Source organism: Saccostrea cucullata, unplaced genomic scaffold (genome assembly GCF_032062105.1).
Source record: "Saccostrea cucullata isolate Sc308-1 unplaced genomic scaffold, CSIRO_AGI_Scuc_v1 ctg2191, whole genome shotgun sequence".
Classification (NCBI taxonomy): domain Eukaryota; kingdom Metazoa; phylum Mollusca; class Bivalvia; order Ostreida; family Ostreidae; genus Saccostrea; species Saccostrea cuccullata.
The window spans coordinates 109,488-130,375 of NW_026923703.1; the positions used below are offsets into that span (position 1 = coordinate 109,488).

The following is a 20,888-nucleotide window of genomic DNA, read 5'->3' on the forward strand; positions in this document are numbered from 1 at the left end:
CCCAGATGCATCATCCATGCAATTTTGGTCAGGGAAGGGCTTATAGTTCCTTGGGAATGGACCTGCTCCAAAAACTTTAACCTGGTCACTCATCTGGAAAATGTAGGTCAGATCCAGCATCCGAAGCAAGTCTGGTAGTGTCCAACCCTAGATGCATCATCCATACAAGTTTGGTCTGGGTAGATCTTATAGTTACTTGGGAATGGACGTGCTCCAAAAACTTTAACCTGGTCACTCATCTAGAAAATGTAGGTCAGATCCAGCATCCGAAGCAAGTCTGGTAGTGTACATCCCTGGATGCATCATCCATGCAAGTTTGGATCAGGTAGGGCTTATAGTTACTTAGGAATGGACTTGCTCCTAAAACTTTAACCTGGGACGCTGACGCTAATGCCGACGCCGACACCGACGCCGGGGGTATAGCATTGGTGAAAATGCAAGAATGTGTCGATCAAATGTATCCAGAAATTTGAAGTTTCAGAGATGAAATAAGATTTTTTTATATTTTAGTATGAAAGGCTATAGCAACATAATATTTATGATTTTAATTGATGTTATTACAAGTACACTCATCTTTTTATGGTAAAATTATTTGTTTAAAATTTTGTCCAAAGGAAATATTGTCTCAACTGGCCAGCTTTTCTTCTTATAAGATGAGTTTCACTGTGCATGAATGTCATCAAATATAGTTTCTAAACAAATACATTTCTACACATTAGAACAGGAAAGAAACTGATGATTCCCAATATTTTCTCCTCAAAATCCATACTTGGCTTGAGTCTGTTTTCTTGTCAGTCTGTTTTGAGACCATTCATTCTTCAATTCTATCTCCCGCTCCTTGGCCTGAGAGAAAAAAAAAAGAACAAAAAGAAAAATAAATATATGCTCATTCTTACATTAGATTGAATTTTATAATAAATTGATTTCATTTGCTTCACATATTTAAAATCAGTTAAGTATTCAAATCATACAGTACAGGCCACGAGTTTTCCTAAAAAAACATGGGGCCCCGTGGACCGCAAGTCCACGCTTTAGAAAGGACCTCGAACCAATATCAGCATCTTTGAAGTCAGCGTTTCTGTGCACCGTGTAGCATGGTGTGTCACAGTTCTGATGATAAATATTTTAAACATTCTCATTGCCCTTATTTAATAAAATTAAATCAACTTTCTTTTGAAATATTTGTTGTACTTTTCTATAAATTAATATTGGTAATTTATTGCATACAGATGTTTAAACTAATAAGATGCCTTAAAATTTAACTAGTGCTAATTGTAACGGGGACCGTTACAGATGTTCCCCAAACGCTCCCAAAATCCCTTTTTGTGCCTACTTCCTGTAAGACACTTTAAAAAATATTACCAGTATCGAAGGATTTAATCAAAGATTACAAAAGGTACAATGATATCAACTATATGTCATTTAACGCATTGAACGCGCATGCACGCGCATGTACATGCAAGATGATTATAGCATGTTGTCTAAACAATTAACATATCTATATATCGTGAGAATAAATAAAAAAATTCTTTACAATATATTTTAATGTTTTTTTTAAAATATTGGCCATTTTGCGTATTACGCGGGCATGTGTGCATGAATGAATGTTCGTGCATTCAATTTTGATAGTACCATTATGTAGGAATCCATTATACCTATTCATATTCTAAATGTTATCCCGTTTGGTTGAAAACTAAGAAGGGTATAGACATTTAAATTTTCAGCCAATCAGATTGCAGCACACGTGCATGCGCATCATTTTCATGATGATTCTTATATACCAAGCTGTAGATCTTTATAATGTATAACCATGTTCAAAATTTTAAAGAATTTTGTCGAAAAACAAGAAAGATATTGAGACTTTAGTTTCAGCCAATCAGGGCGAAGCGCATGTGCATGCGATCTTGCTATTTTGACCATGTCATCTAGTCTATGCTTCTAATATATCCTTATATTATAAGTTTCAAAACATTTCATAAAAAATTTAAATAGTTACATCTATATCAATTACATTGGACATTTCTGGTGTTGCACGTGCGTGCTCTTGCAAGCACACGTGCATGCACATTCTTTTATGATAATTCTTTTATATCAGGCTATAGATCTCATTAATGTATGACTATATTCAAAATTTCAAATGATTTTATCAAAAAACAAGAAAGATATTGAGACTTTAGTTTCAGCCAATCAGAGCAAAGCGCACATGCATGCGCGTGAGATCTTGCTATTTTGACCATGCCATCTTGTCTATACTACTAATATATCCTTACATTATGAGTTTCAAAAAAATTCATCAAAAAAAAGAAAAGTTACAGCAATATCCATTATATTGGTCATTTCATGTGTTGCACGTGCACGCTCTTGCAAGCACGTGCGCGCAAAATGACCTTCGTTCGGCAAATCTACATAACATGTCTACTGACCCTAAAAACATTTTACCTTAGTCGGATGTGTAGTTTACAAGATCACTCGTGGACAAAATTTTCCCAGGAAGAAGAAAAATAATAATAATAAGAAACAGCTCGTTGCAAAGCAACGAATATGTTCCCCAACTTCGTTTGACCGGAAGTGCATCTGTAACTTTCTTTTTTTAAAAAAAAAAAGTAAAAGTTCAAAAATGGTTTAATCCTAAATCTATATTAATTAATGCAATAAAAAGCCATTTTAGACTATTATTACACGGAAGTGACTTTTATACGGAAAATTAAGATTTAAGCTTCCAGTGACATATGTTACCCCAAAACCTGTCAAGAACGGCAAAAATAAGCAATTTTTAACTACTGCCCGGTTTAACCGGAAGTGACGTCGATGCACGAATTATACTAGTAATTAGATAAAGCTTGACATTTTTAACAACTTTGCTTCTTTGACGTATTACAAATTCGTAATACTTTTTGAGCTATAAAGGAAAAACTTTCGGCCCCTTTCAGCCCTTTATTATAGGGGCCAGCCCCTTATTGTTGATATATTGCAGAAAGATTGTAACACTGAAAATTTTTGTTCTATATGTCTTTACAAAATGTTAACATGTAAAAAGATATTGCAGAAAAGGTGTCAAAAATTTCTAATTCTGATAAATTTCATTAATTGAAATAGCCGATGCGGCACTTGGAGAAAAAGAGTGGTGTGTGACAAAAGAGCACACGTTGCTCTATCATTGCTGAAAATCTCATGTTTCTGTCTTAAGGCAGTGAGAAAAATGATGGACAATGATACCCCCTGAAAATCACTAAATCGCTGAAATCTCAAAACCGGAAGTGACGACATCAAAACAAAAAATTATATATCAGGTTTGTTTGATGTTCTATCAGTCCTGAAAGTTTCATGAAAATCGAACGAGCCGTTTCCGAGAAATCTTGTACACAAAATCGGTAAGAAAAAAAAACAATAATAATAATAATAATAATAATAAAAATAGTGGAAAAGAAACCTATGAATAACAAAAGGTCTTCCGCATGTTTTCGGAAGACCTTAATAATATACTTGATATAAACAACAATGTTCCCCAACTTCGTTTGGGGAATAAATAAAACGTATATCCTCGTTCCAGCAAAAAAAAAAAAAGTACAATCACGTTTCAAGTTAAATCCTAATTATATTGGTCATAAAAAGTTCAATAGACTATTATTACACTAAGAAGAAACGCACTTTTATAAATGAATTACTCGATTGTCTCCACTTTCGATTTTGATTTTAACCGTGTTCAATTAAATTGTTGATAGAAGTTCGTTTTTCCCTATGCATGCATTCATACGCAGTACATATCAGATGCATGATTATACTAGTAAGTGAATTAATTATTTTGTAAGAATTTAAAAATATATATATGTACTGTGTCTAGAATAAAATATTTTAAAAAACTACGTTTATAATTTACCAATAATAACCAATTAATTCTTATATCAGATTTGCACATTAAATTCTGCTCTCTGATACCGGTACCAATACTCGGCGAATCATTGGTTCAGATAAGGATTATTGCAGTAAGACTAACACTGAAAATCTGTTATTATGTAAAATATGGAGATAAATATTAAATGCAGTAAACTCGAAAATCTACTAAACAGGCAGAGATAATAATCTGATAAATTTCATTAATTGAAATAGTGATCAACCTGTAAACACGCTGAATACAAAAATCACCAGCTGAATTTTTGGCAAATGAAATGTACTAACTTCAGTGCGAATATTACCATGATTACTTCATTTTGAAATATATCGTGTGAAAAATGAAAAGAAAAAAAACAGTTTAGAAAACATATACAGGTGACTCTCATCTCTGAAGTTAAGGGACTTTATCAGAAAAGTTCGAGAATTTATGTTCGAATATGTTTTAAATAAAATCTTAACCTACAGTTCCGATCAGCAATGTTGTGTACTATAGATACCGGAAGTATATGTAAATAAAGCTAAATGCATGTTTTCAATCGCATTTTAGTAATATACTTGATATAAACAACAATGATCCTATTTAGAATAAATAAAACGAATTCCTGAAGTTGTCAATATTTATTTGTTCTTATTTCATGATAACATGAAACCCGAATAGCAATTGTCGGTTTGGCTATTCCGCGGCTTCATCGGGTCCAAATATAGTGTTCAAGCAGTGTTAACCAAATTTTTCTTAATCGGTTTCATTCCTTGAGAAAGGAATTTCTTGTGTAATATTTGTCATACTGGGATTATGTAGAGCTCTAATAAGAGTTCATAGTCTATGGGAACTTATTAAAATGAACACTATAAATTTGATTTCTAAAAATTGTCTCGGTTTCAAGTCAAAAAAGTGAATTCAATTATAATTTACCAATAATAACCAATTAATTCTTATATCAACACACGGACGAAATAAGATGTAGTGTCATCTATGTAAACAAAATTGACACCTCCATGCCAGCCCCAGGCATTCTCTCTCTCTCTCTCTCTCTCTGGTATTTTTTTTATACGTGTATATACGTGTAATCAAAACTTCGAGAGATAGAGAGTAAAATCTTTTTAAAATAAATACTTACACTGAAAGGATTTTAAAAACAGAGATATAGAACAAGAGATCTATGAAAATAAATTTGCTGGTTATATAGAGAAATACGCTTTGAAATTATTGAGAGATTGAGAACTTCGAGAGATCGATTTTTGCATCTACAGTCAAAATATTTAATGAACAAAATAAATGCATTTTAATAAGCAATATACAGCTGGTTAAAATTTATGAAGTCGTAAATTTATGTTAATATGTTTTTTAAAATCTTAACCTACGGGATACGTGCTTATTTGTGATGACACAGGATAAATAAATTAACAAAGTAAATGTAAGTTTATAATCGTTGTTGTAGTGAAACCTGGAAGATGATTGCGTGATATCGGTTGAGTGTGTTATACACTTGCTGTCATGGAATGTTTAAAGAATTTGAAAGGTGTGAAAACAGGCAAACAAGTGGTAGGCCCCACCGGCAGAGACCAAATATATTTTTCAAACAGGTGTGACCTTTGCTATACTGAAAATTAAATTGTTTCAGTGTGGGTAAGAGAAATTCTTCAAATAAAGCCTTTCAAGGTCACCTAGCGTCATGGGATTTTGATTGACAGGTGATGCACCAGTCACCCGTGCGTACAGCATATACAGAGAACGAATTGATTGCTTTAAATGGGTTGTATATCAATAAAAGTTGTAGCAATTAAATAGAAATATAGAATGATTAATTAAAAATTTTATAGCTGAAATAAAATAATATTCGCCAAAAAAAAATAAAATACAATGCACAAGGGGGTTGTATGAGTCTCTCTCTCTCTCTCTCTCTAATATTGCCATGACAACTTTACAAGAAAAGAAAAACTTATGAGTAGCACACACAAAATCTTTTTAAAATAATTACTTGAGAAAACAAAACACTGAAAGGATTTTAAAAAATCGTATGTTTTACCATAAATGAATTTATATTTGCTGTTATGAGAAATACGCTTTGAAATTATTGTATTAGACATGCTTTCTACGCTGTACGATTTTTCAATTTGCAACATTCAAAATAATTCAAGATGAACAAAATAAATGCATTTTAATAAGGAATATACATAATAATGCATGTTCCGTCTGCGAAAGGAATATACTGTGGATGTACTTTTTTCAACGGGGTCATAATTCCGCAGAATCTCAATTTCTGTTTAATCCGCGGGCAGAAAATTACGCGGATATCTTAGACTGGTACAAAATGCCTAACATTTATATAAAGTACGCTGGGACAAATTTCCGAGGAAAATTTGTAACCGCGTACATAGCGTAAATTAATACCACGCGGAAAAAAGTACTTCTACAGTATCACATGCTAAAAAGTTATTTTATAGTTTGTTTGTTGGTTTTTTTTGTTCAAAAAGTCACCATCAGTTTTCAATTTTTGCAAGGCCGTTGGACGCTTTCCAACTTATATAGGCAGAGGATACAGCATGAGAGTGGGTGGGTCCTAAAGAACCAATTAAAACGCGTGTTTTATAGAATCAAACCTGTGATTCAAATTGTTCAATTGTCAAATCCAAAAGTGTCATCACTCAACACAACGCTATTTCGGCTGCAGTGTATACTTTGAAGCGAGATTTGCGATAAAACCATGAAGATAAATTCAGCTCGGATTTTATACTACATACAGTATATGTGACACGAATGCAGCTCGACGCCATTTCGTCTTCCTTTGTTACATGAACACATGAGATTAAATTATTCATTTAAAATAAAATTCCTAATTTTGATTTTGTAACGTGAATGAACAATTTTACTAAAATATAAATTTCTAGACTCACAGTTAATTCCAATGAAAACCATTCATTTTTTTTTTTTAGATACCTAATCTCAATATCATGCGTGCCATTCAGAGTCCAATATTTGGTAGAATAAAAACGATTATTATATATACATAAACCGAAGTTATAAACTGTCATCAAAATTTATTATTAAATTTTTATCAGAAACAAACGATTTTGTCTTGGAGGAGAATTTTCTGGATACTCGGTGTGACACGGAGGGAAATTTACTGGACACAGTGCGACACGGAGGACATTAGCTGAGATTTTTCTAGACACGGTACAGCATGGTGTGCCTACCTGTAAATTTCAAATCCACACACACCGTGCTACACTGTGTACACGGTGTAACACAGAGCGTTTCACACAGTGTTTTTTTTCACCGAGCGATGGGGAAAACTTGTGGCCTGTACTGTAGGTGTTGCAAATTAACGAAGAACTACACTGTACACGTTAAGTGTGCCAACAGTTTATTTAAAAACAATAGTTTAAACAAACCAGAAGTCTCTGTCGAGACTGAAGCTCTACTGGTTTGTTCTTATAGCAATGGAAGGGAAAAGTTCTTAAGCAGTTGGGAATTGAAACTTTTCCACAGCAATAAAAAGAATAATGATCCTTGATTAAGTCTCTTTATGTTCTTAGTATAGTCTACTTGTATGCCACATTATATTATAATCAGACTTAAACTGCAGGAGGAGTAGCATTTTGAGAGTTTTTTAACAGAAATTTCTATTTTTAGTTACCATGGCAACACCATTCATCGAAATCAAAAACTGATATACAGAATTATGTATCTTAGTGTAGTCTACTTGTGTGCCAAGTTATATTGAAATCAGACCAAAACTGTAAGAGGAGTAGCATTTTGAAAGAATTTCACAGAAATTTCTATTTTTAGTAACAACGGCAACACCGTTCATCGAAATCAAAAACCGATATACAGAATTATGTATCTTAGTGTAGTCTAATTGTGTGCCAAGTTATATTGAAATCAGACCAAAACTGTAGGAGAAGTAGCATTTTGAAAAAATTTCACAGAAATTTCTATTTTTAGCAACAATGGCAACACCGTTCATCGAAATCAAAAACCGATACACAGAATTATGTATCTTAGTGTAGTCTACTTGTGTGCCAAGTTATATTGAAATCAGACCAAAACTGTAGGAGGAGTAGCATTTTGAAAGATTGTTTACAGACAGACGGACAGACAGACAGACGGACAGACAGACGGACGGACGACGGACGCATTACTATCGCATAAGCTCTTCTGGTCTCTGACCAGTAGAGCTAAAAAGATTTGATCAACTTGCTTAATGTATGATGAAACACGGGTGCACTTTTTATAGCCGTAAAAATAAGATACATGATAAACCAGAAGTCTCTGTCAAGACTGAAGCTCTACTGGTTTGTACTTATAGCAAAGGAAGAGAAAAGTAGCAGTTGGGAATTGAAACTTTACAACAGCAATAAATAGAATAATGATCCTTGATTAAGTCTCTTTATGTTCTTAGTGTAGCCTTTTTACAAGCCACATTATAATCAGACTACATCTGTATTTGGAGTAGCATTTTGAGAGTATTTTACAGAAATTTCTATTTTTAGTAACCAATTCAATAATATTCATTGAAATCAAAAAAAGATAAATAGAATTGTGTACCTTAGTGTGGCCTACTTCTGTGCCAAATTGTATTGAAATCAGACCAGAACTCTAGGAGGAGTAGCATTTTGAAAGTATTTCACAGAAAGTTCTATGTTTAGTAACCACGGCAACACTGTTCATTAAAATCAAAAACTGATACACAGCACTATGTATCTTAGTGTAGTCCACTTGTGTGCTAAGTTCTATTGAAATCAGATCAAAACTGTAGGAGGAGTAGCATTTTGAAAGAATTTCACAAAAATTTCTATTTTAGTAACCATGGCAACACTGTTCATTACAATCAAAAACCGATACACAGCATTATGTACCTTAGTGTAGTCTACTTGTGTCAAGTTATATTGAAATAAGACCAAAACTGTAGGAGGAGTAGCATTTTGAAAGAATTTCACAGAAATTTCTATTTTTTGTAACCACAGCAGCACTGTTCATCGAAATCAAAAACTGATAAATAGAATTATGTACCTTAGTGTAGTCTACTTGTGCCCCAAGTTATATTGAAATAAGACCAAAACTGTAGGAAGAGTAGCATTTTGAAAGAATTTCACAGAAATTTCTATATTTTAGTAACCATGGCAACACCGTTCATTGAAATAAAAAACTGATACATAGAATTATGAATCTTAGTGTAGTCTACTTGTGTTCCAAGTTCTCCTAAAATTAGACCAAAACTGTAGGAGGAGTAGCATTTTGAAAGAATTTCACAAAAATTTCTATTTTTAGTAACCACGGCGACACCGTTCATCGAAATCAAAAACCGATAAATAGAATTATGTATCTTAGTTTAGTCTACTTGTGTGCCAAGTTCTAGTAAAATCAGACCAAAACTGTAAGAGGAGTAGCATTCTGAAAAATCGTTTACAGACAGACAGACGGACAGACAGCTGGACAGACACCGGACACATTACTGTAGCATAGGCTCCTCTGGTCTCTGACCAGTAGAGCTAAAAATGTGGAATCAAAGAAAAGAGTGTCATTTAATTATGATAAAGAGAAGCAATTGCTTCAAAAATATTACCAGATCTTAAGTATACAATTGAAATGAGTGTTTTCTTAGCAAAGTCTTTTTTGATCAAGACTCTGGGTAGAATAAAACATACAAACAGTAATGGTAATAGCGGAAGACGCTGTAACTGTACTCTGTCAATATAAGATTGCCTATTTATTTGAATGAGAGTGAGAATACTCTCCATAACTTACTACTAATTTTTCAGGCCCCATGTGTGTGCAATATTTGACTGTTTATGGAGGAATAAAGGGAAACACAAGTATGTATATGTACATCAATAATTTCCTAAATTTACATGGGACTTATCCAACTCTTTTTTTTAAGCAAAGAGGAAATGTGACGCTGCGTTAGAAACTTTGACATTATCATCCATGAGCTGTAAGGTGATACAAAACATAACAAAAAATTTCAAAATTTGTTTATTTATGCAAACATGTATCTATTTGAAAGGATGATGTGACATAACTGCTATCTGGAGCCCATTTTTCCATGAGGAATTGTATTTATTAATCTACAAGGATTTGATAGTTTTCAAACAAGAGTGAATAAATAAAATGCCCTTTGAGTAGATTCAATAGTTCCGACACATTCTAATTACAAGGAATACTGCATTATCTATGATTTTTTTTGACCCTATCACGGCAAAATTCGGCCTGGTTTGTGACAATATGTTCTTTTATGGAAAGAGAATAGGCAGGTCTTAGTACAGTAGAGTGATATGCATGTCTGAGGCATCTTCCTTATATTGTTATTGTTATTATTTCGCACATAGTTGCTTACTGAGAATAATTGTCCAATCCATTGACAGAACAACAAAACATGCTGGTTGACTACAAGTTTACATTTTATCACAGACTCAGGTCAATGTACCTATTATCCTCTTCTACATTTAAAACTTTAAATGGTCAGCCAAGGCTGTTTATACTTAATGATATGCATGTATTCTCAGTGTTTACCGTCACTGTAATCTTTACAAGCTTTTAGACAGTAAAAAAAAGTGAAATTCTGAATGTAGTTTAAATATGCTAACATAAATGGAAACCACAAGATCATGACGGTCTCTCAACCTATCTGCAATGTTGAATAATTCTTAAGACTAGTGAGTATTTTTTAAAGTATGGAAAATATAATATTTCAGTTCTCTGAAAGTCCATAATTTCTACCTTGTACTCTTTATGCCTGATGCAAAACCAAAATCAGTTTGAATATTGGTTGAGAAATAAACAAGGGCCTTGAATCGCTCTTCTGATAAATTGTACAATCTATCACTTCTATTTGAAGCCTCCAACTCTAAGTTTTATATTCATATGACCCAAAATGCATCAACTGACAGTTTGATAATTCTTAGCCAGTTAAGTCTGAAGATATTATAATATAACTATAAAATACCGTAAGTACTACTTTTTGATTGAAATGTTCTGAGGCCTCAAGATGCATTAATTGACAAAGATTGATGATTCTAAGTTAATAAGACTTGAGATATTCAAAAGTAGGTCACCATGACCTACTTTTTGGTCGACATTCTTCGTAAACCCAAGATGTACAAACTGACAAAGTTTTACGAACTCAGCCACTAAGTACACAAGATAATTAAATATAGCCATAAAATGTCAAAATTAGGTCACTGTGACCTACATTTTGGTCAACGTTCTCCATAAACCCAAGAAGCCTAAACTGAGACAGTTTAATGATTCTAAGTCAATAAGTACCTAAAATACTTAAATATAGCCATAAAATGTCAAAAGTAGGTCACGGTGATCTACATTTTGGTCAACAATCTCCAAAAACCCAAGATGCATCAACTGACAAAGTTTGATGATCATAGGTCTGAAAGTATTCAAAATATGCCTTTTAAACAATTTGAAAACAATTAATGCCTGCAAAATTCAAAAAGTAGGTCACAGTGACCTAATATTTCATAAATATGTTTTAAGGCCCCATGATGCTTCATCTTACAAGATTTGATGATTCTAAACCTCTCAGTGTCTAAAATAATGAGATTAAATGTTTTTGAAAGGATAAGCAATAAAATTCAAAAAGTAGGTCAGGGTGACCTACTTTTCAGATTACAATGTTCAAGGACCCAAGATGCATCAACTGACAAAGTTTGATGACCATAGGCCTTAAAGTGTCCAAAATATGCCTAAGGCCATTTTTTTTTTATTAGTTGTTTTTCAAGATCGCCGACTTAAAATTTGAGAAATTGAAAAAAAAATAAAATTTTTGTTAGGCTATTTTTTTACAATTGAAATTGCCGCCGAAAAATACGAAGCTAAACATGTGTCACATGCTGCAAAAATGGAGACGACCATGGAAAGGAGCATGTCATCAATACAGTGTTTCAAAAAACCATTTGTCCTACCGGCAAAACTGATAGAAAATCGAAATTTCTTAGATGAAATTCACAGTACATCTTGTACCACCAGTCCATGTGACCGACTGGGGTGAGGGCTTGTCCTGATTAATTAATTGTTCTCTGATCTAATGTGATGTCTTCAATAAATGAAAATTTTTAATACAGTATGCTTCTATTCTTAATATATCCACAATCTTATCTATTTTGCAATTCTACTTGACTGGTTTACTTCGAAAAATGATCGTTTTTTCTCTATTCCGAATTTCCTCTATTCCTCTGTTAATGGTAAACACATGCAGTATATAGGTCATGAATTGTAATACCCACTGAGAAAACATGATGATGATTTGAATTTATTTTTATTTTGAATTTCTATCAAAACTGCTATTTATATATGATTCAATTTTACAAGTGAGAATTAAACTTTTGAAATTAATTTTAATTGCCATAATGGTAGATGCAATCAACTAAATTTTATTTATCAAAAATTAAATTAATTGTAATACGTAAATATTTTTCACATTAACTATGAAAAAATTCAAGTTAAATTAGATCAGGATCATAACGATAAATCACAACATCAAATCAAAAATTAAAATCACTAATATTAACTAAGGAGAACATACATCTTTTGTTTAAAATATGTAATTATGTTAAATTAGTTTAATTGCATGTAGAAGTTTTTGAAATATTTAATATAAGTGTACTCTAAAGTACTCTATCATAATCTGTTTAGTACGACTACTTTTCAACTGTTTTTTTTTTTTTTTTTTTCAAACTTGTTGGTGACCTTATTTTTTAAAAAAAAGTCTTGAAAAACAACTAATAAAAAAAAAATGGCCTAAAAAATAAATTTGAAAACAAATGTCCGCAATAATTAAAAAGTAGGTCACCGTGACCTACTTTTGAGTTAACATGATGTGAAGTCCTAAGATGCATCAACTTACAAGATTTGATGATCCTAGTCTTTATAGTAAGCAAAATATAAACGTTTTTATTAAATGTAAATTTAGGTCAACTTTGAGGTGATCTTGAGACCACGCCCTTGGCCCAAGGGTAATTCCCCATGCAAATTTTAATCTTCAACATATCCTGATCCTTGTATGTAAGTTTGGTGAAAATCTGCCAGGTGGTTCTGGAGAAGAAGATTTTTTAGCAACCAGTACTTTTGGTTTTGTTTTCCTGATTATCTCCCTTTGTTTACAGGTTCCAGTTCTAGTTTTACTTTAAATGGTAGCCATTGGGCCAAGGATACCCTGTGACAAATTTGACACTAATTGGCCAAGGGGTTCTTGAGTTATGGCCCATATTCTAAAAAGTTTACGCACACCGCACGAATGGCCATAGCATTAGCTCTTTGAGCCTTTGGCTCAGAAGAGCTAAAAAGTTACTAGGAAAAAAACTGTTTTTATACTGACCCCTAAAATCCCTTTTATTTTAAGGAATTTTTGTTTTCATGACCTAATCACCAGAAGACAATGCTAGAGCCATTATTCATGTAAAATATCACAAAAATTGCTTGCTTTCCTTGTTTAATATATATTTTATTCACAGAAATGGATTGAACAGCAGGCATAAATGCCTATGATCGTTCTCTCCATAATTTATGGCTTGCTTTCCTTTGAGATAATGGAATAGCATGATTTCACATTTAACATAGAAATCTCCATAGGCAATTTTAAGGGACTAAGTAAACCAGAAGTAATCTTCATATGCTTACCAAAATTGAAACATAGAGAACATGTTAGGCTCCAAACAGGTTTGCAAAGGGAGATAACTCTTACATGATTCATTTTGAATTTTTAAAAAATACTGTATTTCAGTTCTCGGAAACTCCTATAACGGGTCAAAAAGTGACCCACAGCCCTTAATTCATAAATTGCCCTTTTTATACTTAACTCCAAACTGAAATTGGTTTGAAAATTGGTTGACCAAAAAAAAAGTTTACAGGGAAAAAAACTGTTTGTGAGTTCATGACCTCTGATGTCATACGGTGAGTATGGAATGTGTATGGGTGTGTTTGACTGGTTTTTTCCAGTCATTGCATGCGCATGGCTGGCACGAATTTTATTAACATTTGCACGAAATAATATTTTTTACCACTTCTTATGAAAACCCTCTCTGAGACAGACGTTACTTTGGACTTACTTCATTTGTAACCTATCCTAATATAAATAGGAGTAAATAAATTCTGTCTACATGGTAAGTTATTTTAAATTAAACTATTTTATAATCAGTAAATTAAACACCAAGGTCAAGGTCAAAGGATCAAGGTTTTTGGTAAACAATGAAAGGTCTTGTCACAAGGATTACATCTGTGAAGTATGAAAGTCCTAGCAACAACCTTTCAGAAGATATGGCCAAGAATAAGGTTTTTAAAAAATAGGTCAATCTCCAAGGTCAAGGTGAAAGTTCTTGTCACAAAGATTACATATGTGAAGTATGAAAGCCTTTCAAAAGTTATGGCTAAGAATTAAGTTTTTTTTTAAAGTAGGTCAAACTTGTTGGTGTCCAATGGAAGGTCTTATCACAAAGAATATAAATATGACGTATGAAAGTCCTGTTCAAAAGTTAAGGGTAAAGTAAAAGTTTGGAATTTAGGTGTAAAAGAGTGTCAAACTCCAAGGTCAAGGTCAAGAGGTCAAATCTGGTGGTATTCAAAGAAAGATTTTGTCACAAGGAATACACATGTGAAAAACGAAAGCCATACTCCTACCCAGTCAAAAGTTATTGGCAAGGTTAAAGTTTTTGTGACAGACAGACAGGGTTACAAGAGGCCCATGGGCCACATCGTTCACCTGAGAAGCTTTGACCATTCTGTTCTTTACCAGATTTCCCCCTTGTTATACATAATGCATCCCCACCCTACCCCACTGATCATAATTTAGACATTTTGAAACCTACACTACCCCATGATCCTTCCATGGACATATATGTTTCAGCTTTTTTGGCCCAGTGGTTCCTGAGAAGATTTTCAAAGATTTTTCCTATATATTTCTATGTAAAACTTTGATTCCCTATATTGGCCCCGCCCTTCCCCTGGGGGGTCATGATTTCTACAATTTAGAATCTACACTACCCCAGAATGCTTCCACATAAGCTTCACTTTTTCTGGCCCAGTGGTTCTTGAGAAGAAGATTTTCAAAGATTTTTCCTATATATTTCTATATAAAACTTTGATTCCCCATTGTGGCCCAGCCCTTCCCCCAGGGGTCATTATTTGAACAATTTAGAATCTACATTATACCAGGATGCTTCCACATAAGTTTCAGCTTTTCTGGCCCAGTGGTTCTTGAGAAGAAGATTTTCAAAGATTTTTCCCATATATTTCTATATAAAACTTTGATTCCCCATTGTGGCCCCGCCCTTGCCCGGGGGTCATTATTTGAACAATTTAGAATCTACACCATACCAGGATGCTTCCACGTAAGTTTCAGCTTTTCTGGCCCAGTGGTTCTTGAGAAGAAGATTTTCAAAGATTTTTCCTTTATATTTCTATGTAAAACTTTGATACCCCATTGTGGCCCCGCCCTTCCCCCGGGGGTCATGATTTGAACAATTTAGAATCTACACTATACCAGGATGCTTCCACATAAGTTTCAGCTTTTCTGGCCCAGTGGTTCTTGAGAAGAAGATTTTCAAAGATTTTTCCTATATATTTCTATATAAAACTTTGATACCCCATTGTGGCCCCGCCCTTCCCCCGGGGGTCATGCTTTGAACAATTTAGAATCTACACTATACCAGGATGCTTCCACATAAGTTTCAGCTTTTCTGGCCCAGTGGTTCTTGAGAAGAAGATTTTCAAAGATTTTTCCTATATATTTCTATATAAAACTTTGATTCCCCATTGTGGCCCCGCCCTTCCCCCAGGGGTCATGATTTGAACAATTTAGAATCTACACTACCCCAGAATGCTTCCACATAAGTTTCAGCTTTACTGGCCCAGTGGTTCTTGAGAAGAAGATTTTTTAATGACCCAACCCTATTTTTGTCTTTTCTTGATTATCTCCCCTTGCGAGGAGATATGTCCCTTCATTTTAACAATTTAAATTCCCCTTCACCCAAGAATGCTTTGTACCAAGTTTGGTCAAAATTGGCCCAGTGGTTCTTGAGAAGAAGTCGAAAATGTGAAAAGTTTACAGACGGACAGACAGACGGACAGCTAGACGGACGGACGACGGACAAAATGTGATCAGAAAAGCTCACTTGAGCCTTCGGCTCAGGTGAGCTAAAAAACTATATACTATAAATTTCTTTTCAGGGGGCATAAAGACTTTTCCTACATTGTTTTTAAATTTTCAAATTTCCATCCTCCCTTTTCATAACTTTGGAGCTGTAAAACACAAATATAAAAGCCCTAATAATGATAATAATTAAGAAACAGTAGAATCATTAAAGGTCTTCCGTGAAGACAAAAGACCTTAAAAAGAAGAATAAGAAGAAGAACTAGATGAGATCTCGTTGCGAGCAATGAGTAGGTCTTGCGTTCAATTTTTGATAAGATCATAAAACAACTTTAAATGAAAAAAATGTTCATATCAATTAATCAAAATACGTGAGAACACATTTAAGAACCCTCTCTACACTGCACACTAAAGAGTTCTGATTCCAAGGTATTTTTCTGCAGTTAGAGTGATCTGCCCTTAGATATAAATTCTGAAAATTAGAAATTTACAATATATTTCTCAACTTGTAATGAGTTCTAGTATTCTTAACATTTTAAAAGGCCAAGATAAATTAACTGAATGTGTTATTTACATGTATTTTCTCAACTGAAGTAATTAACAGTGATATCTATTCACTGATACTGTGTTGTCTTTGAACATTTTTCCCGGGGGTAAATGCCACGCATCATACAGTGAAAATTAAATAAATAACTCAATATTAACTCATTTATACAATATATTTTTCTCAATGTCTAAAAAAATATTTGCACTTGTGTAGAGAGGGTCCTTAAGAGTGAAATCTATAAATTTCAAACAACTTCCAGTCTTTATAATTCACTTCCAGTGTGACCGGAAGTACCTAAAATGACCTGTAACTCCTCTCTGATTGTGAAGGAATCATCCCTGATAATTTCGAGGAAAAATGCTCATTTTTTTGGACTACTTCCGGTTTGGAAAAAATAACTTCCTGTGGACATAATATTACTGGAGACACTCTATTTGCCTCCATAAGAAACATTTAAAAAAGAAAACAATAAAATTTTGCATATTTTTAAACTACATCTGGTGGACAATGGACGTGACGGCAACAAATACTTTATATCCTTCTCAAATCTACGAGTCATAATCTATCACCCCTGAAAGTTTCAGGACTCAATGTCCAACCGTTTTCAAGAACACTCTTGGACAAAATGACACTTCAAAAATAGAAAATTGGCCGTATCTCGCGACCGGAAGTGACGACGGCGAAATAAAAAAAAAATGCATAAAGTTCAGATAGTTTCCCATCATTGCTGAAAGTTTCATGAAAATCTGTCGAGGCATTCTCGAGAAACCGTCTGCACAAAATCGTTAAGAAAAAAAAAAATTATAATAGTGGAAAAGAAACAACAGAATCAGTAGAAGGTTTTCCGTTGGAAACAGAAGACCTTAATTAGATGAGATCTCATTGTGAGCAACGAGTAGGTCTTCCGTCCGATTCTTCGATCAGGTGAGATATGATTTTGACTATTATCTTTGTTAAAACAGAATGATATCAAGCTCTCTCTCTTTTGATGAAATTCTTTTGATTTAGATAATCTTATCTAATAATTATAGATGAAAGTCTTGGCCCTTGTAGGCCCCTTATTTAAGGGGTCACAGGGCTCAACAATAACTTTTTTTCCTACTTGTCCATTCGAACAAGTGACCAAGACATTTACTTGTCCGAACTTCAACTTCACTTGTCCGAAAATTTTTCAATCAACTTATCAAGATCTAATACTTGAAAACTAAAAATAAAGTCCATTACACATGTCATGTGCTTGATTGATTCGTGATGTTATTGATAAATACAAAAACACATAACACGAAATTTAATCTGGGCTTTCTGTCCTGACAATAACGTAAATGTCCACAAGTGAACCTGTCAACATCAAACAGAATCCACACTTTGGTTTGTAACTTTCGGTAGTATGCAATTAGTGAAGTTCGATCCTGATCGAATGTGAACTCAATTAATATAGCGATAAATATCGGGATCGAAGTCTGGTTTTTATGTACAGCTTCCGTCTTAAAAATTCTGATTAGCTTTCAACAGTCGTTCTTTTCATTATTTAGAGACTCCTTTACATAAAAATGCACTTGTCCAATCGGACAAGTGCCCAGCAATAATCACTTGTCCGTATTTTTTTTCCACTGGTACCGGACAAGCGGACAAGCGTTAATGTCGAGCCCTGGGTCAGACCCTTTGTCTTCATATCAAATTATAAGGCTCATGATAGGGGGTTCAGGTAACCCGACTTACCTATGTAATTGTGCCATTTACACACAATTTATCGATGTTTATAAACGTAAATTTTGCATTATTATTCATATATATCTAGAAATTAAATGTAATGATTTTTTTCTACATTGTTTGAACTTTCGTATGATGTGTGTGTTATGTTATTCGGAAAAGTTTGCATTAAAAATTAACCCGGTCGAAGTTGTGCTAAAATTGGATACTGGGTTTCCCCTTTGATGCATGGCACTGTAATTTTGTCTCCGCGGCGTTGATAGCGTCATTTTGATCGGCTTTCCGGGAGGCGATTTTTAAGGAATTAACGACATTGACCTATCACAGGAAAGCTTACATTTTGAAGATCAACATTGTTTATGTTGCATCTCAATGCAATGTGCAGAAGTTTATATATTTTCGTTTCAAAGGAAAGAGGTCAATTTTACTACGGTAAGTAATCGAAATATTTTTATGCAACATACACTATTAGAATGCTGAGAAAATTTCCTATCTGAATATTGTGGTTTTGTAATAATTTCGGAAAATAATTCACCCGGATTCCAATCAAAAGTCGTCACCCCGACGCAACTTTTGAACAGTTTCTATGTACCTTTAAATTCATGCACACTTTTGTATCGTAAAACCACAAGAGAAAAAAGAAATGTGACATTAAAAAATATTAGGATCGACTTATTTGGAAAAAAATCTATGAAAAATATCATTTCCTACAACGTACTACACATAAACAGTGACCTATATACTAACGGTCCCTGATATAAATGTACAAATTTAATTCTGTTGCCAGGATTTCCTCTAGATTCTGAAATACATATAATGTACTGTATAATAACTGAATAGCCCAAAGTTCTTCTTACTAGGCCCTATAAAAATATTTAGAATTATCTTTGTTAACATGATACTTTGTGGTTATTTTTTTTTTCAGTGAGTATAAACAGTCAGACTTCGGGAAAATGCGAGAATCATTCCATATCATGATTATGGTACCCGCCGGTAGTAGCAGATGTCTGGGATAAACTTAATACTCAACTTGTCCAGGAAGCATGGATAATTTAGACTGAATATATACAATTATTGATTAATACCGAAAATTTGATATCATGTATTTAAAGATCGATCTATACAAATTTTAAATAAAGTTGTGAATTAACTGTAGTGAATTCTTTTTTCTCAATCTTTGCCATTTTTATATTAACCCTTCTTTGTGATGTCCAGACAGAACTCTGACTTTTAGTGAGCATATTTGATTAAGATCACTATTTTTATAAATCTTTTAAAAGTAATAAATTGTATAGAATTTATAAAATTTCATTATTTTTTTCCTAACTTAGATTTTGAAAGCATTTTATCAAAAAGACTGGATCGGCCATTTTCACTACTGGTGGCCATATTGGATATTTTGCTGCCATCTTGGATATTTTTTAGCTGGCATGGAAACAGAAAATTAGAGCTTGCATAGACCTTTCTGAAAATATATAGTTTGCCATACTTCCAAATAAAATAAATTCGTTACTTAAAAAACTACCTAGATTTAACGGATTTTTCTTCCTTTTATGTGCCATCAATAGGTACTCTTTAATAGTTAAATTTCCTTACATAAAATGGCAGTATTCACAACATTGATAATTTCATAACTTCTGTTCTACTTGGAATTTTTTCACCAAGTAAAGTTTTTTACATTTCTGAATGTGTCCATGTTTGTGCTAGAATATATTTATTTGAATATATCTCATCGAAAATTTATACCTGAACCCCCTACTCATGATTTGAAAGATTTTTTGTTCAACAACTATTCATAAATTTCTTTTCGTTTTCGAGCCATGCAGAATAGAAATATGTAAGGGCCAGTCCTTAATGTGGTCGTTTTGCATAAAATGAATGGTTGTATATTGTTAAGAATACTGTAAATCACTTTTTATTCGCGAGAACTTTATTTTCGCGTAATTACGCGAGACAGTATGCTCGCGAAAATTTCATTCTCGAGTATAATAGAATTCCTTAAGATTATATAGAGCTACCGACCACAATTCGTGAAAATTTTGTCTCGCTAATAAAGAGTCAATGACTATCTTGTGAAAATAAGGTGTCGCGAAAATTAAGTGATCTACAGTACCATTCTGAGCATCTTTTATTCAATATACTGTGTATCAAAATATTTCTCCTTTCCGAGATATAAAGAAGCAAATATTTAGCATTTTGGCCCCATATGGCCCCTAATTACGTAACAAATTATGATCATAATTTAACAATATATTGTTGTAGATTGTTAAGATAAACATTTTTGCTTCAGAAATGCATAACAAAATCTTAAAAGTTAAAGAGTTATAAATCAAAACGTTCTGGCCCCTATATGCCCCTTATTTGAGGAGTCAGACCCTTTTTCTTCATATCAAATGAAAGAACTTGTAATTATGAACAACTTTTATTATATATCCTTTAACAAATTATTTACAGGTACAAAGATATCAAAGAAAACGTATCAAATTTTGCGTGATATTTGTGAGTCTATTTTTCAGCCCAGGCAAACTTCAAATCCTTTCGTGCTGGAAAGATATAGATTCCAAAAAGCAATTCTACAATCCTTCCTCTACCTTCAGTGAAAATCTCAAGTCAATATCTTCATTAATTTTTGAGTGATT

The 20,888-nt window shown here is 33.3% G+C and overlaps 1 protein-coding gene across 1 annotated transcript in view; it reads right to left on the reverse strand.

Annotated features, from left to right (window-relative positions):
* Positions 1-530: 530 nt before the first annotated feature.
* The window catches only part of LOC134264685 (proline-rich protein PRCC-like), a 96,382-nt gene continuing 76,024 nt past the window's right edge, over positions 531-20,888 (reverse strand). Inside the window, exon 5 of the mRNA XM_062746949.1 lies at positions 531-843. Within this exon, the coding sequence (XP_062602933.1) occupies positions 757-843 (87 nt within the window). The 3' untranslated portion in view covers positions 531-756. The remainder of the gene's footprint in view (positions 844-20,888) is intronic.